The 24,702-nt window shown below is 41.0% G+C and overlaps 2 protein-coding genes across 4 annotated transcripts in view; one reads left to right on the top strand and one right to left on the bottom strand.

The window, feature by feature from the left end:
* IFT122 (intraflagellar transport 122) overlaps positions 1–12,860 on the bottom strand; it is a 70,145-nt gene extending 57,285 nt beyond the window's left edge. The window contains exons 1-7 of the mRNA XM_048487972.1: positions 12,413–12,860; positions 8,968–9,034; positions 8,062–8,143; positions 7,642–7,720; positions 7,185–7,261; positions 5,115–5,181; positions 3,006–3,152 (exon numbers count right to left, since the gene is read on the bottom strand). Of these exons, the coding sequence (XP_048343929.1) occupies positions 3,006–3,152; positions 5,115–5,181; positions 7,185–7,261; positions 7,642–7,720; positions 8,062–8,143; positions 8,968–9,034; positions 12,413–12,453 (560 nt within the window). The 5' untranslated portion in view covers positions 12,454–12,860. The remainder of the gene's footprint in view (positions 1–3,005; positions 3,153–5,114; positions 5,182–7,184; positions 7,262–7,641; positions 7,721–8,061; positions 8,144–8,967; positions 9,035–12,412) is intronic.
* An 89-nt stretch (positions 12,861–12,949) lies between these two features.
* Positions 12,950–23,748, top strand: MBD4 (methyl-CpG binding domain 4, DNA glycosylase). 3 transcript variants are annotated; one of them, XM_048487973.1, is made up of 8 exons: positions 12,955–13,133; positions 14,255–14,515; positions 16,719–17,497; positions 17,970–18,044; positions 18,938–19,072; positions 19,914–20,063; positions 22,268–22,371; positions 23,508–23,748. In XM_048487973.1, the coding sequence occupies exons 1-8, from the start codon at positions 13,096–13,098 to the stop codon at positions 23,583–23,585; spliced, it is 1,620 nt and encodes a 539-aa protein (XP_048343930.1). In that variant the 5' UTR covers positions 12,955–13,095; the 3' UTR covers positions 23,586–23,748. The 3 variants fall into 3 exon arrangements, with proteins under 3 accessions (XP_048343932.1, XP_048343931.1, XP_048343930.1); XM_048487975.1 differs by lacking the exon at positions 19,914–20,063 and having other exon boundaries at positions 12,950–13,133; XM_048487974.1 differs by lacking the exon at positions 18,938–19,072 and having other exon boundaries at positions 12,951–13,133.
* Positions 23,749–24,702: the final 954 nt, after the last annotated feature.

Here is a 24,702-nt window from a genome sequence, read left to right as displayed (position 1 = left end):
GGTATTAGCATGTGAAAGCCCTGTGCTGCACTTTGCCAGGACAGCCCAAAAGAGAACAGGTCGTCTCTGCTTAGACAGAATCAACTCCAAGCCCTCCTTGTGAGCCACTGATAAGTATAACCAACCTTTTGGAACACAAATTACTCCGTGTAATCCACTGTAGCAGCAACAACTGTTGGCAATTCTGTTAACAGGAAACTGTCACTGTCAGCAACTGTGTCCTCACTTTCTCCTCTCCCTTTCATATTCTCAGACTCTAAGCCAGACAGGCTGCACCAGAATAATGGACATGGTTTAGTCATAATGATACGAAAAGACAGTTCATTTCAGTCCGGTTTCAGCAGGTTGTTATCTAACTGTACATCCCTAATTTTCTCAGACCTACAAGACTTTATCTCTGAGATTAACCAAGAGAACTCTCTGGCATTTCTGCCAGGAAATGTAGGCAAACACAGAAAGACTTTTGGCAGCTACCTAATAAACTACAGTAACACTGTTGTTACAGAAAGTCAGCAAAGCTCAAACGTCTTTCAGAAGCTTTGCATGCCAATTCTGGGTTATGTGGGACAGTCCTTCAATGGCTGCTCTCCTTTCTCCAGAATCAGGGAGAGAGGGTGTCACTAGTGGAAAAGGTCTCAACACAATACCCCTTGATACTGAAGTCGTTCAGGTTATGATCCTCTCCTTAACGCTTTTTAATATCTATGTGTGTCCCCTTGCCCAGGTTCAGGGATGTCATCAATATACTGATGACACCCAGTTGTACAGATGGTTGGATGGATGGATGGATGGATGGATGGATGGATGGATGGATGGATGGATGGATGGATGGATGGATGGATGGATGGATGGATGGATGGATGGATGGATGGATGGATGGATGGATGGATGGATGGATGGATGGATGGATGGATGGATGGATGCTCTGACCATGGGCCTGGCGGCTGTGATGAAATAGTTAAAGCAGAGTCATCTGAATCTGGACCTGTGACTGGATCATGGAGGTCCAGGTTAGGAAAGTCAGCTCCTGACTCTTGACAGTGTTCAACTTACAATAGTTCCTTCTGTCAGCAGTTTGGGGGTGACTCTGTATATCTCCCTTTTCTTGGAAGCCCGGGTCACAAACACAGCCCAGACTGTATTCCTCCATCTTTGCCAAACCAGCAGCTGTCTCCCTACCTGTCCTGCCCTGATATAGCCACAGTAATCCTTGAAATGGTCACCTCCAGGTTAGACTACTGCAACTCACTGTACTCAGGGCTATCCTTGAAACTGCTACAGAAAATACAACTGGACCAGAACACAGCAACCAGAAACAACCTCCAGGAGCTCTCTGGCCCAAGAAATATACACTGTCTTCTCAACCAGGGCCAGGGCTTGTTTGGCCTGACTCAGTTCCACAGATGGAGATGTTCCACCAAGCCTATGGTTCAGGACAGTGACATTCTACATCTGCTGCCCCCTTTCCTCGATTTTCCCGTCCCTTGTTTTCTCTTTGTTTTCTCTTTTTTCAGCTGGACCCCATTAGATCCTTAGATTCCCCACTGTCATTTTCTAGGGTCTCCCTGTCATCACCCCCTGGGATTATCTTCACCCATATTAAGGTTGACTCCCCCTTTTTTAATGGGGTTGAACTTATATACAAGAGGAAATCACTATTTGGGCATCATTTTTAGTTAGGTTTTTAAGGTTTAATGTTAATGTGTATACACACACATACTTTACTATCTAACTTTTACTTTGTTGATTAACTATTTTAAACTACGCTGTTGTTAGTTGCCTTGAGCCCAGATTGTGCTGAGAAAAGGTGGGGTAGAAATGAAATAAAATTAATACAATCAATTTGGGGAATGATAGAGAGTTTGGAGTTTTTGCATTATATGTTTTCAGCTATTTTCATTTACTTTTAAGTGGGAGATCTCCTTTCAAATAGGGTTGTTCTCTCCCAGCCTTTGCGATTCAGCCATGGGACTCCAAAACATCAGAGTACCACCAACCCTGCAGAACTTCCCATTTTATTTGGGACTGAATCCTCATGATTCCAAAGTCACCAACTCCACTGTCCTTTGGGGAATTTCAAATCTTACTGATATTGTCAGAAAGTAAATAAAAGCATTAACTCAATGTTCCGAGTTCTTCTCACATCATAATTTATTCTTATCTTTAATGTGTTTAAAATGAAGTCCTAATTAATTAGGCAACAAACGATATAGGAGCATGAGAACCTTGGATAAAGTAAGTTCTACAGAATGCAAGGCAGATAAGAAATGTCTATACCATTTGTATCCAAGCTAGTAGAGAAATACGTCTATCATTACAGTATCCATCTCAATAAGTGAACTACAAAAACTGGCCACACTGACATCTTTTAAAGCAGAAGGCCAGACTGAAACAGGATGATGTGCTATGAAATATATCAAATATCACATATGATCCTAAAATATTAACTTTCTGCGTCAGTTTTTGGGTAGTGAAATCTCTCCACAATCAGTTGTGAGCAATCACTCTTAAGCTTTCAATGTAATCATCCACATTGAGACATGTTGTTGCCCAGATGTATTAAAAACATCAGCCTTTGCTATGCAAAAAAAGAAACTTTCATGCTCAGCTGATTCTACAATGCACAAAGAAAATAAAGGTGATGCTAAAAGCAATCTTGGACACTTCAGCTATCCAATCATAACTCTTAGGAACATAAAGAACCTTTCTTGATTACCCCTCATCAAAGTAGGAGTCACAAAAGGATTCCCTTTTACTCATATGTACACAAATATGATACAGGAGTTAATAGGCAGTTTGTTATTGGTGGCAAATCTAGAAGAATGACATATGCTCTTAGGAATTAAATCCAGATTTGCTTAATTGAGCAGAAAACTAAGGATATGAGCCTCAGAAATGTACACATCAGGGTGCAGAAGCAGTTACTGAAGCCAGTAAAGACTCTAGAGGCCTCCCAACATTTGTAATGGTAAATGCTTTTTAAAAATAAATAAATAAAAGTTTACCTTGATGGATTCCAACAAATAGACCATACTGGAGATAAAGAGCCACCTGGCCGTTCAATTTTCACTTTCTCTTCACCATTTTTATTTCTTATACTAACAACGCCATTGAACATCCCCAAAGCAAGGTACTGTCCATCATTTGTCCAACTGAAGTGAGAGGAGGGGGGAGAAAAACAACATCATACAACAGGCTGAAAAAAAATAAACATCTCCTCACCCTGACAGAGACTGCAGGGGCCTATTGAGATTCAATGTAATAAAAGACTCCAGGGAAGGGTGAGGGGAGAACTCTTTATACTGTTTATCAGATGAGCATATGTGATCGCAAACTGATCAGAATGTATTGCCGAAGGCTTTCACGGCCAGATTCAACTGGTTGTGGTGGTTTTTCCGGGCTGTGTGGCCATGGTCTGGTGGATCTTGTTCCTAACGTTTCGCTTGCATCTGTGGCTGGCATCTTCAGAGGTGTATCACAGAGGGAAGTCTGTTACACACCTCTGTGATACACCTCTGAAGATGCCAGCCACAGATGCAGGCAAAACGTTAGGAACAAGAGCCACCAGACCACCACTACCAGCTGATCAGAATGTGTTTCATTTACACCTTAAGATGCATAGATAAGAATGGGTTAGAGCAGGGGTCCCCAGGGTGCCCACTGACCCCTTTTCTGGTTCCTGCTCAAGTAATTTTAGATCATGGGTGAGGCCAGGCGAACTTTGCCCAGCGAATTTGTTTGGCTGTGCAAATTTTTTAAAATGTTGCTTTGGCAGCAGGTGCCACCATATCACAAGGATCTTCACTGTGTGACTGAAGGTCGTTTTGAAACAGCCTCCGCCTCTTGAGGGAGACACTTTGGGCAGCCATTGTGTGGTTTCGCCCACCATACTGTGTCTGATACCCAAGGTGCCCACAAGTTGGGGACCCCAACATTAGAGGATATGTAAAGCAAATATATTGAGTAGTGGCACAGGAACATGTCTGTTTAAGCTGAACAACAAGTCCTGAAAGTCTTTCATAAAATGCTACAATCTTAAATTTCATCATTATCTGGGGGGAAATTCTACCAATTCATGATAGAGGGTTGGATCCAGGTCATCATGGGAGATGAAGCTTGCAGAATAGGACTTCTTGCTTTCCTCTTCTTGCTGCAATCAACTAAACCTGGTTTCCCAAATTCTGCTCTTGCCGGGGGGTCGGGGTCAGGGCATTAAAGGGCCCTCAGGAATACCTAGGAGATACGGTGTGTGGTAGGGGTGAGTTGATAAAATCTACAGTCCTCTGACCTTCCTTAGCCAATGGAAGTGCTGTTACAACAGCAGAACAGCACCTTTTGATGTAGCTCAGATTCCATTTCATATTCTACAGACTTTTGATACAGACCACTTTTTTCACTGCTGTATCATTAGCCTAGGGAGCCAGCATGGTGTAGTGGTTAAAGTGTTGGACTAGGACCTGGGAAATCCAGGTTCAAAGGTGGCCTTGGGCCAGTCACACACTCTCAGTCTTGACCCTGGCTAGTATTCGGATGGGAGACCTCCAAGGAACACCAGGGTTGTGACACAGAGGAAGGCAATGGCACACTACCTCCAAATTTTCTCAAGTCTCAAAAATTCTATGAGTTCACCATTCATCAGCTGTGACTTACCAGCAAAAAAAGGAGACAATCATCATCCTATACCAGTGGTGGCGAACCTATGGCACACGTGCCAGAGGTGGCACTCAGAGCCCTTTTTGTGGGCACACGCACTGTTGCTCAAGTTTGGACACTCTGCAGTGGTATAGCACCAAGGGGACCAGAGGTGAACAATGCACTGGGTGCATGCTGCTGCAGGAGCATGGCGAGGGCATTCCAGGGGTGTGGTGGGGGTGTTTCGGGGCATTCCAAGGGCGTTCCAAGGCAGGGGTGCAGGGCGCACGCATGCCCTGGACATAGTTTCTCCTTGCTTCGCCATCACTGTCCAATACTACTGTACTTACATATTTGTCTAAATTTTACTGTGTTTTAAAACATAAAGCCATTGGTGTAGACATAGGATTCAAATGCATTTCATAATAAATATTTATAATTTGCAGAAATAAAATATATATCTGAATGGAGCACTTACATACCTACAGCAGGTGATTTTACTACTTGCTTTATGTTTGGAGACTGACTTCTGTTCTGGAGACCAAAGACCTTAAAAACACAACGGTAGTTAAGAAGGAGTTAAACCAATTTCATCACTGTAGGATGCATTTATATTTTGAAAAGTGACATGAAATATAAGAACTCCTAAATAACAGCAAATCTCCACTACTACTCCTTCCTTTACCATACACCTGTAGTAGTAGTAGTACATAACCTTTAATGGCATAATAAATCAATGATAAAATAGCAGATTGAGAAGGAAATAATACACTTATAAATAAGAGCATAGGTATAATGGTGATTAGAGGCATTTGGAATGAATTGAAATAACATAGCAAAGAAACTCGGCCACTGCCTCCAGGATATGCCAATCTTCATTGTTCAGTAAAACAATAGTCTTTTGCTGCTCAGTTAAACAATCAGTGCCCACAAGTAGAGAGAGTAATATCTTCGCCCTGACTCAGTGGTGGCGAACCTATGACACATGCCAGAGGTGGCACTCAGAGCCCTCTTTGTGGGCACGTGCGCTGTCGCCCCAGTTTGGGCACTCAGCAGTGGCATAGTGCCCAGGGGGAGAGGGGTGCGTTATGCACTGGGCACATTCCCCTGCGGGGGCGTAGTGAGGGTGTTCCGGGGGTGTGGTGAGGTATTTTGGGGCATTCCAGGGCAGGGCGGGGGTGGATGGTGGTGTGGCAGGGCCACAGGGCGCACGCATGCCCTGAGTGCAGTTTCCCCTCGCTCTTCCCCTGGCACTCAGTCACTAAAAGGTTCGCCATCACTGCCCTAACTCGACTATACAGGGGGCAATGGAACAAGACATGCATTCCAGATTCCTCACAGTTCATAGCGCAGATGCAGTATCTTTCAAGATGTGGAAGTTTTAAGGCCCTCCCCTGTCATAAGGCAGAGGGTAAGACACTGCATCATGCGAGAGAAATTTGGGTTCGGCAAATAAGTACAAATATTTTGCTATAGCAAAGGGACTAAGGGGAATCCCAAGAAAAAGAGAGCAAAATGTCTCTGCTTTGCTGATTAGCATCCGGTGTTCCAAATCAAACAGTTTTTTCTTGATGGTACAAAATATTTCACTGGAAGGCAGCAAAGCTAGTGCCTCAAGGGATAAACCCAGGTCCGCAATTTTGGTTACAATACAGGCCCTAGTAACACAAGCGAGTTCACACCCTAAGAAACTGAATGGTGTTATGTGTTTTGAAATATCTAATATTTTTTAACATTTGAACAGAACCCACAGGATAATAAATAATGACATGAAAACATGTACTTGACTTGGAAATTATTTTCATATGTATGTATTTTCCTATTGCTTCATAGGAATAACAACATAAACAAAAATTTCTTTGTACCAAAGTTATACAAACCTATTGCTTCATAGAAGAATTATATACAGAAAAATCATTTCATAATTAACAACAAATATTAGGTGAGAAACAATATTTTAGTCACAATGTAACACAGCAATTTTCAGGTCTCATTCATAATATTTTACTGTGGTATAATACACAGCTAAATTCCCATTCATAATACTTTTGTCCAAGTCAAAATAGACATTTCATTCATAATAGGTAACAACTCTTTATAGACTCAGTTTCAGAGTAGTTGAGGTGCAAATTATTGCTACTGCAGTATTCGGAGCATTGATCAAGGAGGCGCTTCAAGCCCCACTCTCTGTCTGGATAACAGTATGGCATCATCCACAAATAACAAGATAGGTATTCTACCAAGTGAGGGACTATGAGCATTTACTGCCATTAGAGCAAGAGCTAGATCATTTAAAAACAGCTTGAATAAGGTTGGGGCCAAGACACAATCCTGCTTAACTCCTCTATTTACAGTTATTTGCGGGGGGAGATGACCCTCTTGATTACATTTACCTTGACAGAAGGTGACTTTATACTATACACCTTATCTGCCCATTTCCATCTATACATTAATATTGCCTCAGAAACCTGATGGCAATACCATACCCTTCCTGACTGGTATGGCAAGTCACAGGATTGGGCCTTAAGAAATCAAAAATGCAGAAGACATACCAAAATCACTGGAGGAGCAAGATGCAAGCTGGTGTGTAACTGGGTTGTATGAGACACACTGTATGGAATCATTGTGCCTATAAGAGATCAACAGACAAAACTGAAACAAAACATTCAGCAAAGTGGCAGACTGAATCAACAAAGAACTTCAGACATTGCTTCAATAACATCCTCGCCAGATGCATCATCAGGAATTGTGTGCAAATCAAAGTGAAGTCTACAGGTTTGGGTATTTGATATTGTTTGTATACATTCCTACTATTTATTGTTAAACATTGCTGTTGGACATCAACAACTTACTTATCACCATAAAGATGCCAGCCACAGACGCAGGCGAAACGTCAGGAGAGAATGCTGCTAGAACACGGCCATACAGCCCAGAAACCACACAGCACCCAAATATCACCATAAAGTTGCTATGGGACAAAGATGGGTCAAATATGAGGCAATCACTCACGTGTATTTCAGAATGCCTTCCAACTTTGACGTCCAAATGATTACAGTTTTGTCCGCAGACCCCGATGCAAAACGCTTCCCTACGAAATGTGGAAGCCCCCATAAGTAATGAAACAGGTTTACTACTATTATTAATCACAAGAGAACACATTAAGACATTATTTTCTGAACAGGCTATCAGGTTAGCAATAATCAGAACTCTCATCCCTGCAAACTCTTTTCCTGTCTTCTGACCATACTTCAAGCTCTATTGTGGCCTGTTGCTAATGTTGTTGATTATTTTCACTTTCAAAAAGACTGAAAAAGGACAAGCTGTATGTTAATGTATAATATTAGACCTACTTGAATACTCAGGTGCTGAGGAACAACAAGCCTTGGATCAAATACTGACCAGCCAAAGAAATTTAATATGTTCAATTACCGTCTTTTGCATAAGCCACACAGTATACGGTTTCCTTATGCCCTTTAAGGGGCTGAATTAGTGTTCCATCTGTATCATACACCTGTACAAACAAAATCAAAGAGTAGACTGTAAGACTTAAGTGAACAAATCAATACCGTCAGGGTGAAAGTTATAATTACACAATCTCATCAATGTATGTTAATATAGCACTTCATTCCTGCTGCCTGAGCAGTGTAGTGGTTAAAGTGTCACACCTGAGTAACCCATGTTTAAACCCTCCCTCTGCCAAGGAAGCTTCCTGGGTGACAGACACACAATCTCAGCCTAACCTACCTCATTGTGACGGTAAAACAGAGGTCAGGAAAATGATCTAAGCTGTTTTGGGTCTCCACTGGGGAGAAAATGAGGGTATAAATGAAGTAAATTAAAAAAATTATTCTTATTTCAGTGGTGCTTGCATTCAGGTCTTGAATATTTAGGATTCCAGCTTGCTGTCTGCACTACTTGTTACACAGTCAATAAGGAAGGAAACAGTCTCTCACCCACAAAGTGGTAGGCTCAGTTTTACTTAGTTTCTAACTTTTGTAAATCCATACCAAGAAATTACAGATAAGCTTTGAAATTAAAATTTTACATGTGCCCAAAAAGATAAACCAAGCCTATTTATTGTAAAGAGTTCTTCATCTGTTTTAACATCAACCTATCTTCTCAAATCAATGAAAACTGAAAGAATACTCTCTTTACAAAGGATATAATTGAAAACGTTTTCTTAAGCCACCAAAGTTTACAACAGTGACATGATTTTAGACATTGTACAAAAAATTAAACAGAGAAGGGATGAAAGTTCTTTTAATATTCGACCGTACATGCCACAATGTCTAGAGAAAAAGCTAGAGAAAAAAATGTATCAAAACTCCAACATACCAGTAATCTGTTTCCAGCTGCAATTATCAGTTGAGTCCCATCAGGTTTAAATGCAAGATCATAAATGCTGTTAAAATGAAGGAAGATTTTTAAATGTGAAAGACTCTATCAGCAACATTTTTTCCACATGATATTTCCATATTTCGAGTATAGGACAATACTCTACAGGAAGTTTTAAAGAAGAATTTCACTTGTGCATTTATGTTCAGAAATTACATTTATATACTAGAGTTAGGCATTTGCACAGTTCCACTATACCACGGTGTTCACAACATGTTTTATTTGGCATGTCAGAACAAGGCTATGAAATGTATGGATACCTTAATCAAAGCATGGATGCTTAATGATATTTCAGAGAGCAAATCTAAAGGTCCAATCAGAATCCTACTTGCTCAAACAAAAGTTTCATTAGGATTGCATAGTTAGTTACTGTTTTTAGCTGGGTTGGGTGCAAGTATATGCAAACGTGAAGGACCAGACAAAAATCAGAAAAGGGTCCACAATATGTCAGGCTTATAGTGCTAGAACTGGGTCTGTTCCTCCATGCTGAACACAATCAATAATTTTACATACGTGTCCCAGTGTTCCCTGCTCTACAAAAAAAGATAGTTCAAACATACTATTTTATCTTAAATTAAAAATAGTCAAAATGTATTACCTTATACAGGCTTAGAGGGACAAATTCTTGGTTTGTTTATTTTTTAAAAGAACTCACACCAAAGGTTTAGCTACTAGCCCAGCATAGAAGAGGGGAAATATCAAAATATTTAGGTGACAGCATGTAGACTATTGGACAATCAGTCTGTTTTTTTCCAGCTTTAGTGATGAACACAATTAAACCATCTATTATGTGAACAGAAACTGATGCTTTGATAAAATTTGGATTCAGTCACCTACCAATGAAGTCAATTGAAAAGGCATCTGGACTGTAATTCTACAATTGTATATTTGCTTTCCAGTAAAGCCACATCAACTGTGGGTGTCATTGAAGGGCATATCAGTAATAATCATAATTGGACTGCCTTCCTACATTGCTTGGAAGAAGGTTCATTTCTGATATTTGAAAATGCATGCAGTGAACAGAGATGAGGGGGAATAATGGGAGAAAGTTCAGTCTCCAAGCTATGTACATTCATCTAACCTTCTAAGTCAAACCAAGATTAGTAAGGTCTATTCTGACAGGCAGCGACTCTCCACAGTTTCAAGCTGTGCAGAGTAACATCAGCTACTGCCTCAGTCTTTTAATTCAAAAAGTCAGTTATTGAACCTGGGATCTTTTGTATACAAAGATGTTTTATCTTTTAAACGACTCAGACAGTTTTTTCACAGGGCTCTCTCTGTGTGATGGAGAAATCTCAGAAAGTAGGGATCTTGACTGTGCAGAGTGAGCCATATGTGCACACCTCTGCCCACAGCAGTTTACAAGTAGATCTCCCCGTTAGTATGTCTATGGCAACAAATGTTGTGACAGTTAAGCAGTTGCCCACAGAGAGCAAGGTTTTTTGACATGATGTTTTGATCCATGTTGTCTTCCTTGAAAGCAGTGCAGTTTTCAAAAGTATTCATGCAGTGTCATCCTCGATGCATCCTGTTTGGTGTTTCCATCGCTTTACTGTGTCTTCCATGGAATTATCTTCACGAAAGACAGCAAAATAACTCTGGATACCCTTTGAATGGGAAAGTGCATGTTTTGCAGGTTCTGTCCCATTAGTGATATATTCCTTGTTTCCACCCACTGCTAAATCCCTATAGCATCATGACCATCTATTGCCATTTTCATTTTTTTTAATTGGCACCTTTCCTCTGTAATTTTGCAATGAAAATAACATTAAAATTGTTTGGAGGCGGTCGCTGGTTGGTTACAGCAGAGCAGGCTGAAACTGAATCCATCGAAGACGGAGATCCTTTGGCTGGGCCGCAGGGGGGAGGCAGGGGATTTCCAGCCGCCGGAGTGGGAGGGGACCATTTTGGCGCCGGCCCCCTCTGTCCGCAGTCTGGGGGTCCACCTGGATTCGTCTCTTTCTATGGAGACCCAGGTGGCCCTTGTAACCCGGACTGCATTTTTCCATCTTCGGCAGGCCCGGCGGCTGGCCCCCTTCCTCTCTCAGGCAGACCTGGCCACTGTGATACATGCAACGGTCACCTCCAGGCTTGACTATTGTAACTCGCTCTCTGGCGGAGCCTTCCCGCTAGCGCCTGATTCCAGAAACTGAAACTGGTCCAACATGCAGCGGCAGCGTTTGCTCACAGGGGAAGCCTTCTGTGATCATATTCAACCTGTGCTGCGCCAGCTGCACTGGCTTCCAGTGGAATTCGAATCATCTTCAAGGTGTGGGTTTTAACCTTTAAGGCCTTACGCGGCCTGGGACCCTGCATTATCTGAGAGACCGCATTACCCCATATGCCCCTACTCGGCCTCTGCGATCAGCAGAGGCCAATTGCTGGCGGTTCCTGGCCCCTCGATGATGCGGCTGGCCTCCACACGGGCCAGGACCTTTACAGCCCTGGCCCCAGCCTGGTGGAACACTCTTCCTCCAGCTGCCCGGGCCCTGCGGGACCTTGATGAGTTCCTTGGGAGCCTGTAAGACCGAGTTGTTCCACGGGCGCTTTGGAGTGTCCAGTGGCTGAGTGGCGCCGCCTTCCCCTCCCCCTCTCCTTCCCCCCCTGCATCTTCTTGCACATACCATCTGTTGCACTTTACCACCTATTATCCTCCCAGAGAGGAACCTGACCCCTCCCTTTTCTTTTACTGGGGTGATCTAAATTGAATTGGCCATAATAGGGCACCTATTATGATGCTAACCGCTGTTTTTAAGTAGTTTTTAATGGTTTTTAGTATTATATTGTTGTTATCGATTTAATTAATTGTATATGTGAATGTTGTTCACCGCCCAGAGCCCCCAGGGGATGGGGCGGTTTATAAATCGAAACAATAAATAAATAAATAAATAAAAAAATGAAAGCAGGACGAATAGATTGTGACAATACAACATAACCACTATCTAGAAATCACTGGGTTTTTTAAAGGAGCCCTTTGATGGAGGGTGGGAACAGTGTGTAGGGGAGGGGGTGCTGAAGGTAAGTGCACGCTACACTGTCACGTGGTGGCAGTGCAAATGCAACAAAAATCACACAGAGAATCACCTCTGAACAGAAGAAGCCTTAGATGGCTCAAGCCAATTCCATTTGGCTGACCCGCCCCTCAAATCTACATAGTTATCAAACCATATATCACACTTTTGCGTTACAAAGCTGCTTAGAGAGTAACCGTTACTCAGCAACGTCCATTTAAAATCTGTAAATACCGGTAAGTAAAACTTCAGTATAAGGACACTAAAACGCATGGATGCTGCTTGAAAAACATGCAAAATGTTACTAAAATAAAACACGTTTTAAATAAATTAAATAGTCCAGCCGATGTTTTTAAAGAAGAAACGCCTCTTACCATTGATCAGCCTTATCCTTCCAGGTCAGGGCGGCTCTCATGCTGCCCCTTCTGTACTCTTCCACTCCCGTCTCGGGGGTGGGTGGAAAGGCACCCCTTTCTCCCCTCCCCCTTTACGGTGCTGCTTTTATTGCCCCCCCCCCCACCACTTTTATTTACATAGGACGCCACGCAGTCGGCCAGGGCAACGCGCATGCGCTCTCTCCCCTCCAAATCGTAGTCTGGAATATAGAGACATAGAAGTGGAAAAATGCTGATGCTCAATCTAAACTTCCGGTAACCACGGGAAACTGCCGGTTGGTTTGCTTCTCCAGCGCGCCGAGAAGTTTCGTTCTACAGCCTTCTTCTCTCTATAGTGGGGGTCCCTATACCCTTGATATTACAGTAGAAAATCTGTTCAACAACGGAAGTGTCGATAAGGAGTACGCGAATCCAGCCTTTGCGCATGCGTACTGGTTTCTATAGCGTTCAGCACACGACAGAGATACCTTAACTCTCGGCTCTCATTACCGGGTTGAGGGCGCTACGTTAACAACGCGCGTGCGCAAAACATAGGCAGGGCCTAATTTCGCAGGTCCTTTGTAGACGTATTTTCGTTCTGGCGGGAAAGTTCTTGAAACTCTCGGTAGGAATGCGCGTGCGCGATGGGAACGTAGGCAGATGGGCGAGAAAGATTATGCAAGATGTCAGCGCTGGAAGCGTCGGGACCTCTGCAGGGCAGGTGGGGAGCTGCCAGCTGGATGGGGGGTATTATAGCGGAGACCTTGCAGTGGGTGCTTTATGCATTTCCCCATCTCCCAGTCAATTACCCTGTCTACCGTGCGCGATGGTGGTGATGTGGTTAATGTGTCAGATTGGTTCCCGGGTTCCAGTCCTTCTTTAGCCCGGCAATTCATTAGGTGACCGGAGTCAATCACTCTCCAAGCCTGAGATGCCCCACAAAATTGTTGTAGTGGTAAAATGGAGAGCCGTAGACACTGGAGGAAGTAGTAAAAATGTGATGTGATCGTGTTCCTTCCTCCACCTCACACGTCTGTCTCATTCACCAGGAAGCTTAAAGTTGCATTAACTTTGCAGTGTCTTTAGGTGGATCGGAGCTTACTGCCAATCATTTTCCTTGGAAAACGCTGAGCTCTAGGGAGCATGAAAAAGAGGCCTCCTGCCAGGAGTATGAGCTGAATTTTTGTTCTTTACAGAAGTATATCAGCCACAATTTTGATTGTGTTAGGTGGGTTTTCCAGACTGTGGCCGTGATCTGGTAGATCTTGTTCCTAACGTTTCACCTGCATCTGTGGCTGGCATCTTCAGAGGTGTATCACAGAGAGAAAACACACAGATGCAGGTGAAACGTTAGGAACAAGATCTACCAGACCACGGCCCGGAAAACCCACCACGACCAATTGAATCCGGCCATGAAAGCCTTCGACAATACATTGATTGTGTTACTTTCTTCAGTTATTATTCATAGGAATAAACCCCTAGGCGCACGTTGCCTGCTCTCACTAGTAGGAACTCTCAATTCTCATACATTTGCTACTTGGGAACTATTTTACAGGAGAGTCATTTGAAAATGCACAAAGTTGCCTTAAACTGAGGCAGCTGAGGGAGAAATGCACATTGGATGCCCCCCCCCCCCCCCAATATTAAAAAAGCAAAAAAAATCTGTGGGTCTACTAAAGTCAGAAATGTCTGCCATTACACTTGCCACCTTAGATCTACCCCACCTTTGCTGTCTTGAGATCTTTTAACAGGATATGATAGGATATGTAAACTCACACCTGCAAAGCATGTGTCCTGTCACTGAGACATGGCCCTCTTAATTTTGTTATTATCTTATTTCAGGGATATAAGTACTACACAAACGACCAAAGATGTAAACAAAGACAAGGGTCAGTTACTGACAGCAGCAGAAGAATATGTTGGTCCCAACGAAGAACACTCTGAGAACCTGGCCAAAAGCCCAGTCCAATGCAAAGAGGATGGAGCAACTATATCTTTAGCAGATTCTCTCGGCCGCAAAGGTGTCCCAGAAGGATGGGGAAAGATAATAAAGCAAAGGCAGGCAGGCAAAACTGCAGGAAGATATGACATTTATTTTATCAGGTAATATTTCAAGATTTGCATATCCCAGAAGGATACTTTTGTTAGTCTCCTGCAGCAAGATCAGGGCTTGTGGCATCTCATAGCCCATTAGATTTACTGTGGCATAAGGTTTTGTGGACTAGAACTGATTGGATTTTATTGTGAGAAAATGTTGATGTGTGCCAGTTTATTGATTGATTGATGTCAAGTTGCAGCCAACTTATGGTGACCCCCCCCCCCCCCCGGGTTTCCAAGGCAAGAGACATTCAGAGATGGTGTAACGTTGCCTTCCTTCACATAGCAGCTCTGGTATTCCTTGGTCTCCCATCCAAATGCAAACCTGGGCTTACCCTGCTTAGCTTCTGAGATCAGGCCATAGGTGTAAGAAAATGTTTCATGTGAATAAAAGTATCACTTTAAAAAAGAGGAAAAGAGAAATCTCTTGCACATGAATTTTAGGATTGCTGATATGTGAGTTTTCCTGGCTCTGACCTGGCATGGAAAAGTTTAACAGATGAAGCTTTTCCCATTGTTTCATCTTTCTAACAACAAAAAACTTCATCTACTTGGGCTCTACCCGTTGAGCTGCTATTTAGAGGCACAGAAAAAATAAATATTGCCTGAAATAGATGGATATAATATTCATTTTTAATATCTAATCTACTGTGTACACTTGGAAAGAATTTGCAATGTTTCTTGAGTCCAGATTGAAGCTTGTTCTTTTATCTTTGCTTAAGTAACACTTGACATTATGGGTATCATTTAAGAATATGCTAAAATAGCATATTAACACTCCACGTACAAATGGCCTCTGTAGAATCTGATTATTATAATCCACTATATTCATAGGATTGTTTCACATTATTTATTCAGCCATATAGTATGTACTAAGTTTTCCAAGATGATCATATTTCGTTTTGGATAAAGCTTCAAACTATATCCATTAGCTTCTTTGGCAACAACTCTAAATGTATCCTACTTACTGAGGTCTAGAAGGGTTGTGTTAAAAAGCATTTGTTCTCCTCATTTATTTGGAGCCAGGGAAAATAAAAGCTGTTCTAAAGTATAAAAAGTGTTGTCCTCCTGCTTAGAAGACACATTTTGCTCCCCTAATCTGGAGCTGAGAGAAGTTTATGTACATTAAGAATAAACATTGTGTTTAGTGGTTCCTTCCACCCCGGCCTTGCTTCTTGGAACGGAACATCTTTTGTATGCTAGCAGCAAGTTCTGGATTGTCATAGGGGTTCATGGTGTAGCTTTTAGTGGATAGAAGGATAAATATACTTGAGCTGGATCAAGGAAGAGTTTCCTTCCCCTCTTTTCCTGGCAAGTACAGTGTTCTTCCTTGGGGAGGTCTGACTTTTACTATATTGCATCAACAAAATTATTAAAGATGGATACACTATGATTCATTTATATTTATGTATAAATATATACATACCTGTATATGTATATAATATTAGTTTATGCTACAGTCACTGCAAGCTACTGAAGTATTTATTCTGGCACTTCTGTACCTTTTCAACAGGGGATGTGGGAATCACATCTTTTGCTTGGAGGAATGCCTCCGGGGTCCTAGGGCTTGCTTTCCCTTCCCATTCTGATTCTCTTTTAGGCTAGAGAATTGTATTGAAGCGTCGGCTGCATCAAGACCATTATTCTTCACAATGTTAAACACAGCGCTTTCATAAATGCTCCAGATGGCTTATACCAACTCTTGCTTTTCTGCAGTTGTGCCCGCCATTTTGTAGACTGTGTGCTGCCGCAGGAAACAAAATGGTAGGCACAACTGTGGAAAAGCGGAAATGTTGCTGTAAGCCATCCAAAACGCTATAAATGCTCTTTTACGAAAGTGCTTTGTTTACCACTGCAAAGGGCAACAGTTTGGATGTGGCCAGTACTTCAATACAATTCTCTAGCCTTAAAAGGGAATTGCAAAGGCTTACACCAAAGAATGCACAACCGCGCTGTTTCCTTTTGCTGAAAAAGGTATAGCTACTGAAGTGTACATGATAACTAAAAAGCCGCTTAAACAGATTTATACCCTGCTAAGCCTGTTGACTTCAACAGACTTAAAAGGATGTAATCCTCTTATTGTAGCAAATGTTACTTAAATATTTTTAGAGAGCTTTGGTTGTTTGGTTGGTTGTTTTTTTCCCCAAGTACATTTTTTTAGCATTTGTGTATATTGCACTAAATAGTTAATGCTTTGTTATCCCCTCAGTCCTCAAGGAATGAAGTTCCGCTCTAAACGGGCTCTCTCAGATTACTTTAAAAAGAATGGTGAAATTGTTCTTAAATCAGAGGATTTTGATTTTAATGTTCCTGTTCAGAACAGTGCACAATTGAGAATCCAAGGATCAACTGTTACGGAGTCAAGAGTACAGATCTGCAACTCAAAAAGCCAGATTTCTAATCTTGGTTTGCAAAATAGTGAGGGGGGACATGGAACATTTCTGAAAAATGAAGTTTTGGAACTGCAAACTAATGCAAGGGAGTTGCAAAATGTTTCTATCTGTTTGCAAGATGGGCCCACGATAGATCACTCAAAGAACTGTTTTTTAAAGACCTGTGAAACTAAGAATTTAGATGATAGCCAAAACAAAAGCCGGAGAAAAACATCACATCAAAAACGAGGAACGGGATGTATTAAAAGAAGCAGACAAAAGAAAGGTGAGAGTGTAAATAATCAGAAAATGTGTTGGCTAGACTCAAGAAGAAAGAAACTATGCTCGAAGGATGAACTGCTTATTTCTGAACCAACAGTGGAGATGCATGTTAATCCAGTTGTACCTATCTTGGAATACAAGTCAGGTGCAGAAGTTTTAAAAGGTGGTAAGAGTCCCAGTGAGTTTGTGACTACAACTACTGATAAAAATCCTTCAAAACCTGAAAGCCTGAACAATTGGATGCCTTTAAAAATCCAAGATATTAAATTTGCTCCCAAGGAGAATATTAATGTTTCACAGACCAGTGATGAAAAACACTTTACCTCAATAAAAGGTATGTATTGTGAATGGAAGTTAATTCTAATGGGGATATATAACACTGATGGTACAAAGGAATCTTAAGCATCTGTCTTTATTCTCCAAAGTTTGGTACTGTTATAGAGCAATCCCATACATTCCAGTCTAAGCCTGTTGGGTTTCAGTGGGCTTAGACTCGGGTAGATTTGTAGAGGATTATATTGTTGTTATTTTATCAGTGGGCCTTTAGTGTCAGGTCACTGTATGGTGTTCTGTATTATTTTCATAAGCTTACCAGTTTTAGGTAAGCTTATGAAATGTATTTGCACTGTAGCGGAAAGTTAATCTTACTTTCCCAACACACTTTAATGTGAGGGTATCCTCCGTATTCAAATATTATCATTGTTTAGCATTCATTAAAAGAGAGCATAGAGTAGCATGTGTTATAATCAAAATTCACCAAGGAACAAGTCATATATTTGCATTTGTCTTCATTTTTCAACATTTAGAGGGCCAAGTTCGAAGAACTCAAGTGGAGAGAAGGAAAACCAGTCCATATTTTTCCAGTAGATTCCTCAAAGAAGGTAACTTGCTTCCTATGGAAAAGCCTTATGTGATTTTTGTAGGGCTCACATCCAATAGTGTTGATTCAAAACAAAGTCCCATCAGACTTCCGGCGAAGATTGTACTTTTTTTAAAAAAAAAACAAGCCTTGATGAACGAAGTGAATTTTGGTTCCAAGTAAAAATAAATAGGACTAAACAGTTTCCCATTCCTGTGAGGTTGGAAGTTGTGAAGTGATTGGACATAAAGCATAATCCTGAAAAGTCATGTACACTCTTGAGTTTGTTAGGTAGATGATACTGATAATCGCCATAGTCATTCCAATGTATAGCAAATTATTACCATCATTTGATGGTATTATTACCATCATTTGATGGTATTATTACCATCATGTGTCTGTAATTACTGTATGCAGTACTGTGGGAATATATAATGCATGAATCTTAAGGAATCCTTTTAAAACTGGTAACTGTAAGCCCAAAGCTGAGGTACTCAATATTATAGAAATTGACACTATGAATTCTGGGAGGTGTTTTCTGCTGAAATTTAATAATGATCAGCAGTGCATTGAGGAATCCCATTGCCTTTGCACTATCAAATGAAAGCAAAGGGTTCAAAGTGGTTATCAATAACTGCAGCATTTCTGAAAATTCCCTTCTTCCCTTTACTCCCATTGGCAAGCAAAAGAGGAAGATTTGGGAAATAGAGGCCAGCAAAAAACATATTTTGAATCTTAGCTACTAAGCTACTGAAACCTAGGAAGCCTGCTTTGTTAACATACCGGTCTCTAGAGCCTGAAGAGGCAGTGTAAATTGCTTCACATCTCCAAATTCAGATACACATTGTGATGCTGTATTTACATGCAATAATAAACAGTTTACTTTTTTCTCTTCTTGATCTTGTATGTGAGCAGCTCCAAGCCCCCCAAGAAGGAAGGCTTTTCAGAAATGGACTCCACCTCGTTCTCCCTTTAATTTGGTCCAGGAAACTCTCTTTCATAATCCCTGGAAACTCTTAATTGCTACCATATTTCTGAATAAAACTTCAGGTAAATAAAAACAGGGCCTTGTTTCTCTCATGCAGGGAGACTTGGATCCAACAGAGCATTTCTGCAGATGGAACAATTTGTACCAACAGAGTGTGACTTTCTCCCTCTCCACAGCCCCTGAAATTCTGCTCCTGACTGACAGGGAACCCCAACAAACAGCATGGGGGGGGGGGTACTTTGGGCTGTAGTTGGGAGTAGGGGAAGGTGAGAAGTCACACTCCACAAGTTGAAGTCATCCAACATTGTTGGATCAAAGCCAGACTCACCACAACCTGGGGCCACTTTCCTGTTATATAATCTCAGACTATGAGTTGTCAGACATCCATGAAATGCATTTATGTTCAATTTCCTTTGGAGTGCTTCAGTGCTCACTTAATTACTTGATTCCTGAACATTCCCCAGTAGTGTGGGATCACCCCACCACCACGTAGTTCTTATACAGCTGGGAGTTGAGTGCCAATATTTACTTTAACATACACAAAATGAGGATGCATTGCCACCATTTATTGAATGTATTACGAAATAATGGGACCTAGTTAAAAATTCAGTTGGCAAAATGCATCGTGACGTTTGTATCATGGGACCGCTCCATGTGAGATTAATTAATTGAAGTCATTTAATCCTGCTTGTAGGCAAAAACACATGTCAGTTTCACTGTATGTACACCTGGAGAAAGCCATCACTGCCGCCAGTATTAATGCAAAGTGATTTTTGTATAAGAAATCCTGTATTGCGTGAAGATGTGCTACTTTGAATACCTCTGGTTAGAATATCTCTTGTTTATGTCAACTTTAAAAAAAAGTGCAAACATTGCCATTCACAGCATGCTGCTTCTTCCTAGGTAAGATGGCCATCCCTGTTCTTTGGGATTTTTTACAGAAATATCCTTCACCTAAAGCAGCAAGAACTGCCAACTGCAAGGAAATGTCAGAGCTACTTAAACCTCTTGGTCTATATGAACTCAGAGCAAAGACTATTATCAAATTTTCAGGTATTTTCTCCCACATGAGTCAATACTAATAGCACATAGAATGTACACTATCGTGGGTTGTCCCCAAGTGCTTTGCATAAGTTTTATCATTAATCTTTATTTTTACCCCTATAAAGCAGTTAAAATTATTTCTTTAGTTACAAAACTTTCAGCCCCCCTGTCTGCCTGCATAAAACCAGCAAGGAATCTAACAGAGTAAAATTGCATCTTAAAAGGCATTAAAACCAACAAAAGCGCATCACTAAAACCAGAGCTAAAAAACAATGTATAAAAATAACGGATCACTGGGAAAGGGGAAGGGATTGCTGAGAGAATGCCAACAAAACAAAAAAAATTATCCCCTATTACCCATGTGTGTGTGTGTGTGTGCGCGCGCGCGCCTAAGGTCTTCTTAGTTCACATTATGAGCCACAATATTTCACTAGCTGTAAGTGCAGGGCAGGGGACCCAGATGTGGTACCCACGTGGTCCCTGGTCCCAACAAGTTTATTAGATGGCAAGGTGGGGCTTAACAGGGCTTCTGATTGGCTGTGCAGATTTTTAAAAAGTTACAAGGATCTTCATGGTGTGACTAAAAATAAGCTATTTATATGCGAGAAAAGATTTTTAAACAATGCGTTCATTTCAGAAGGCATCCTGTTAAACAGCTTCTACCTTGAAATACTGAAAAACTAGTATCGTGGCCCATTATGTGTGTTCTTCCCATGATGCTCCTTGCCCCACAGTGCCTTTGCAGTGGGGTCTCCTTCTGTTTCTTCGTTTACATGCGAGGAGGTGACCCATTGCCTGCTGCGTGACATGCCTGACCCCACTTTCAGATCATTCCACCATCCAACACAAGGTTAAAGGTTGCAGGGATAGGGGATTTTGAGCCCTTTAAATGTAATATCAATATTCTCTGTATCAATATTGTATGGGCTGCTACTCTTTTTTTGTTTATTTAGAGAAATGTCAACTGTTGTTCCCTGCAAGGAGGGGGAGGGGGGAGACGGTCTTCCCTCCCCCCACTCCTTGCAGGGATCAACAGCCGGCATTTCCCTAAAGAACAAAAACAAGGAAAGCAACCTGCTCAACATTGACATAAAGAATATCAATATTATATTGAAAGGGCTCAACTCCCCCCCCCCCAGCAATCTATAATCTTGTGTTGGATGGAGGAGCAACCCAGAAGGAGAGAAACCCCAAAGTGAGGAAAAACATCAGGATTTCCCAGCTCTCACTAACCATGGGGCTTCTGGGATCTTTGGTGCAACACATGGGATTGCATCTGTACAGAAATCTCTCCCTTGGAGGAAACTTATTCTCACTGTGGGGCAGAGCACCAGTGAATAATCAGCTTAAGGATTATGCCTCACCTCTCCCGGGTTCATTTTGTTGTTGGCTCTGCCTCCTGTGGTATTTTTGGTATGTGCATTTTGGGTTAGCTCTGCCCTCTGTGCAACCATTATGTGGTTGCAACCATGATGTGGTTGCACCCACCACCCTATGTTACAATTCCAAAGCTACCCTCAGGCTCAAAAACGTGGGAGACCCCTGGTATAGACTACGATTGACTGCAATTGACATGCATGTTCCATGTACAACTATACATTGTTTGCTTCAGAGGGGTTAAACCCAGAAGTAATCTCCAAAACCTGTATTCATCATATTTTTTTAAAAAACAAGGGGGTTTGGTGCTCATGTATATTTTTACCCTGATACCCTTAAAATAAAATTGACCAGACATGTAAGCATTCATGTAGAAATTCAAGTTAAAGCATGTTAAAACAAGTAATATGGAGAAAGTAAAAGAAACCACAACACCTTGTATGTGGGAATTACATGCATGACCTGTGGATCACTCCCTAAATAGAATAGAGATTAATAGGAAGAGACTTCATAATAGCAACCATGGCCCTGTGTTTTGCAATTTCTATGTGGTTGTGTTCTTAGTGCACAGAAAATAAATACTCCAGATTGTGTGTGATGTATTTACTTCAGCTAATTCAGTTATAAGTTTATGATACATTTTTCTTTGCTTCTCCAGAATACTAACAGTGTGCTTCCCTGTAATTAGCAACATTTTGAATGTGTGTGCATTTTTTTTAAAAAAAAGTCTACTGTAAACTCTGTTGTATTCAGAAAAGTGAGCTTTACAAATGTAAAAGCAATCAATCTTAAATCATTCCTCTCCTTTTGGTAATATATGGGCATTTGTTCCGTAGATGAGTATTTGACCAAACAGTGGAAGTATCCTATTGAGTTGCATGGGATTGGAAAATACGGAAATGATTCTTATAGAATGTTCTGTGTCAATGAATGGAAGGAGGTAAGGTACGCTTCTGTGCTGGAAAAGACAAATAATGTTGGGAAAAGTTTAAGGCAGCAGGCAAAATGGAAGACCTAACATGAGATGATTTGCCTCTAGAAAGGGAACCTCAGTTTGCTACACTTGAGCAAGGCTGTTAATGATAAGACATTTTGGAAGACATTGATACATAGGGTTGCCATAAACTGAAAGAGACTTGGCAGCACTTCACATACTCTCTCTCTCTCTCTCTCTCTCTCTCTCTCTCTCTCTCTCTCTCTCTCTCTCTCTCTCTCTCTCTAATGTGTCTCTAGTCTGTGAAAAACAATGGGAGTCAAGTGCTGATTAATGTATTTTAGCATTAATTCCTGTTGAATAAGATGTTTGTGGTCTGAGTTTATTCACAGGGCAGCTGTAATTAGACCTGGCTTTTATACTGCATGAGCTGCAGTCACAGTTCACTTCGTAGCAACAGAACTCGTATAAAGGGATCCCATATATCCTTACTGTGATGCTATAGTTTGTCCTATTCTGTATTGGGGAGGAAGCAGCATTGAATGTAATGTTTTTGAATGTAGGACAAGAGACCAAAGCAGAGTAATCAGCAATGCATTCAGTTTTACCTTAAAAATTATTAGCATAGATTTGTATGCAGAAGGCCCCAGGTTCAATTCCTGGCATCTCCAGTTGAAAGGATTTGGTGGCAAATGACATGAAATAACTCCGCCTGAGACCCCGGAGGGCAGCTGTCAATCAGAATAGACAGTACTGGCATTGTTAGACCAATGGCCTGATTCGCTATAAGGCAGCATCATGTGTTATGTGCTGCTCTACAAACCACTGTGGAAAGGCAGATATACGGCATGCGGGGCAGATATCCCAGAGACAGAATACCAGTTTGGTTATTGCAGCACCTGTCTTTTGTTTTGCTGAATGAATTTGCTAAATCACAGAATAAGCTTTACAATACAATACCAGAATCCTACAGTATCTCTACAACTTGCTCCTAAGCATTCAACTTTGTTCAGTGGGACTTACTCCCAGGTACGTATGAACCATAAGCTACAAAATGGATGTCAGTTGAATGCTTAATTACTCTAAACATATATGCAAATGTATTTATTAATTAAATTGATGATATCTTGATTTCCTTTCAGGTACAGCCACAAGACCATAAACTAAATGATTATCACGCTTGGCTTTGGGAAAACCATGAGAAACTGAATCTTAGTTAATAGCTTTATATAAAAATGCTTTTCTCAGTGTTTCATGTTTTGGTCTTTCTACAGTCCCTCTGGATATCATAAATGTAAATGTTTACATATGTATATTTGTAACTTTGAGTAAGTACAGTGTCTGAACTTATTGTAATTAAAGGTGGTTAAAACATTTTAAAAATATGTTCAGAGTAATTTTTTTAATTGTTCTAGTTCTTCAAGTATGCAGATATAGTTTTGTTTAGTCTCGCTGGTATGCAATTTATTCTTGTCCTGTAACAAGGAAGTAATTGCATAAATTGCAATGTATATATTTTATTTACTTCATTTACAACTGACCTTTCTCCCCATCATAGACCCAATAGAGCTTCGTCCTCTCCTGTTTTATCCTCACCACAATCCTGTGGGGTAGGTTAAGCTAACAGTGTGTGATAAGCCCAAAGTCAGCCAAAGAAAAGAAATAAAAAGGGAAAAAAATCCAGACCCAACCTGAAAAACAAACTAGGAACCCTAAGAGGTTGTGAAGTCTGATAGATGTCTGTTAAAATATATTAAATATACATTTTATTGAACTGTGCTGGATTCTTATAAAGTTTTCTATTGATGAGAGCCAAGCACAGTGCAATAAAATATAAATATATTTTATCAAGACAATCAATCAGATTGGCCCAAAGTCACCCAAGTGAGTTTCCATGGTCCAGTGGAGACTCTGGGAACTTTGGACTCACAAGTCTGATACTCTTAACAGCTACACTGCACTGTTTCTCAATGAAGGGTAGAGGGGCATTTTCTCTCATTAATGAGTCTCTCATTAATGAGGCAACCTATGTAATTAAAAGCAGGAAAAGGAGTGTGCCGAAGTGCTGCATCCATAGATCTAGGTCAGAACAGGTGTGTATAATTTCAATTGAGTAGCAAACTCGCCAACCAGAATTATTTATTTTGCCTTTCTTTTTTATCTTTATGACTTAAAAAACCTATAAAATTGCAAACCAGAAACAGCCTGGTTTAGCTGAAAAATGATAATCCACTCTCAGAAGAAAGTAGGACTGAAATGATGTCATTTTGCCAGTATCCACATTCTCCTTTAGATAATTATCTTGCTTTGATAGCTTTACCTGGTGAATGAAGGGTT

This window comes from Sphaerodactylus townsendi, linkage group LG03, assembly GCF_021028975.2.
Source record: "Sphaerodactylus townsendi isolate TG3544 linkage group LG03, MPM_Stown_v2.3, whole genome shotgun sequence".
Classification (NCBI taxonomy): domain Eukaryota; kingdom Metazoa; phylum Chordata; class Lepidosauria; order Squamata; family Sphaerodactylidae; genus Sphaerodactylus; species Sphaerodactylus townsendi.
The sequence above is the reverse complement of the archived record's forward strand: the minus strand, read 5'-3'. Positions and strand labels throughout refer to the sequence as shown.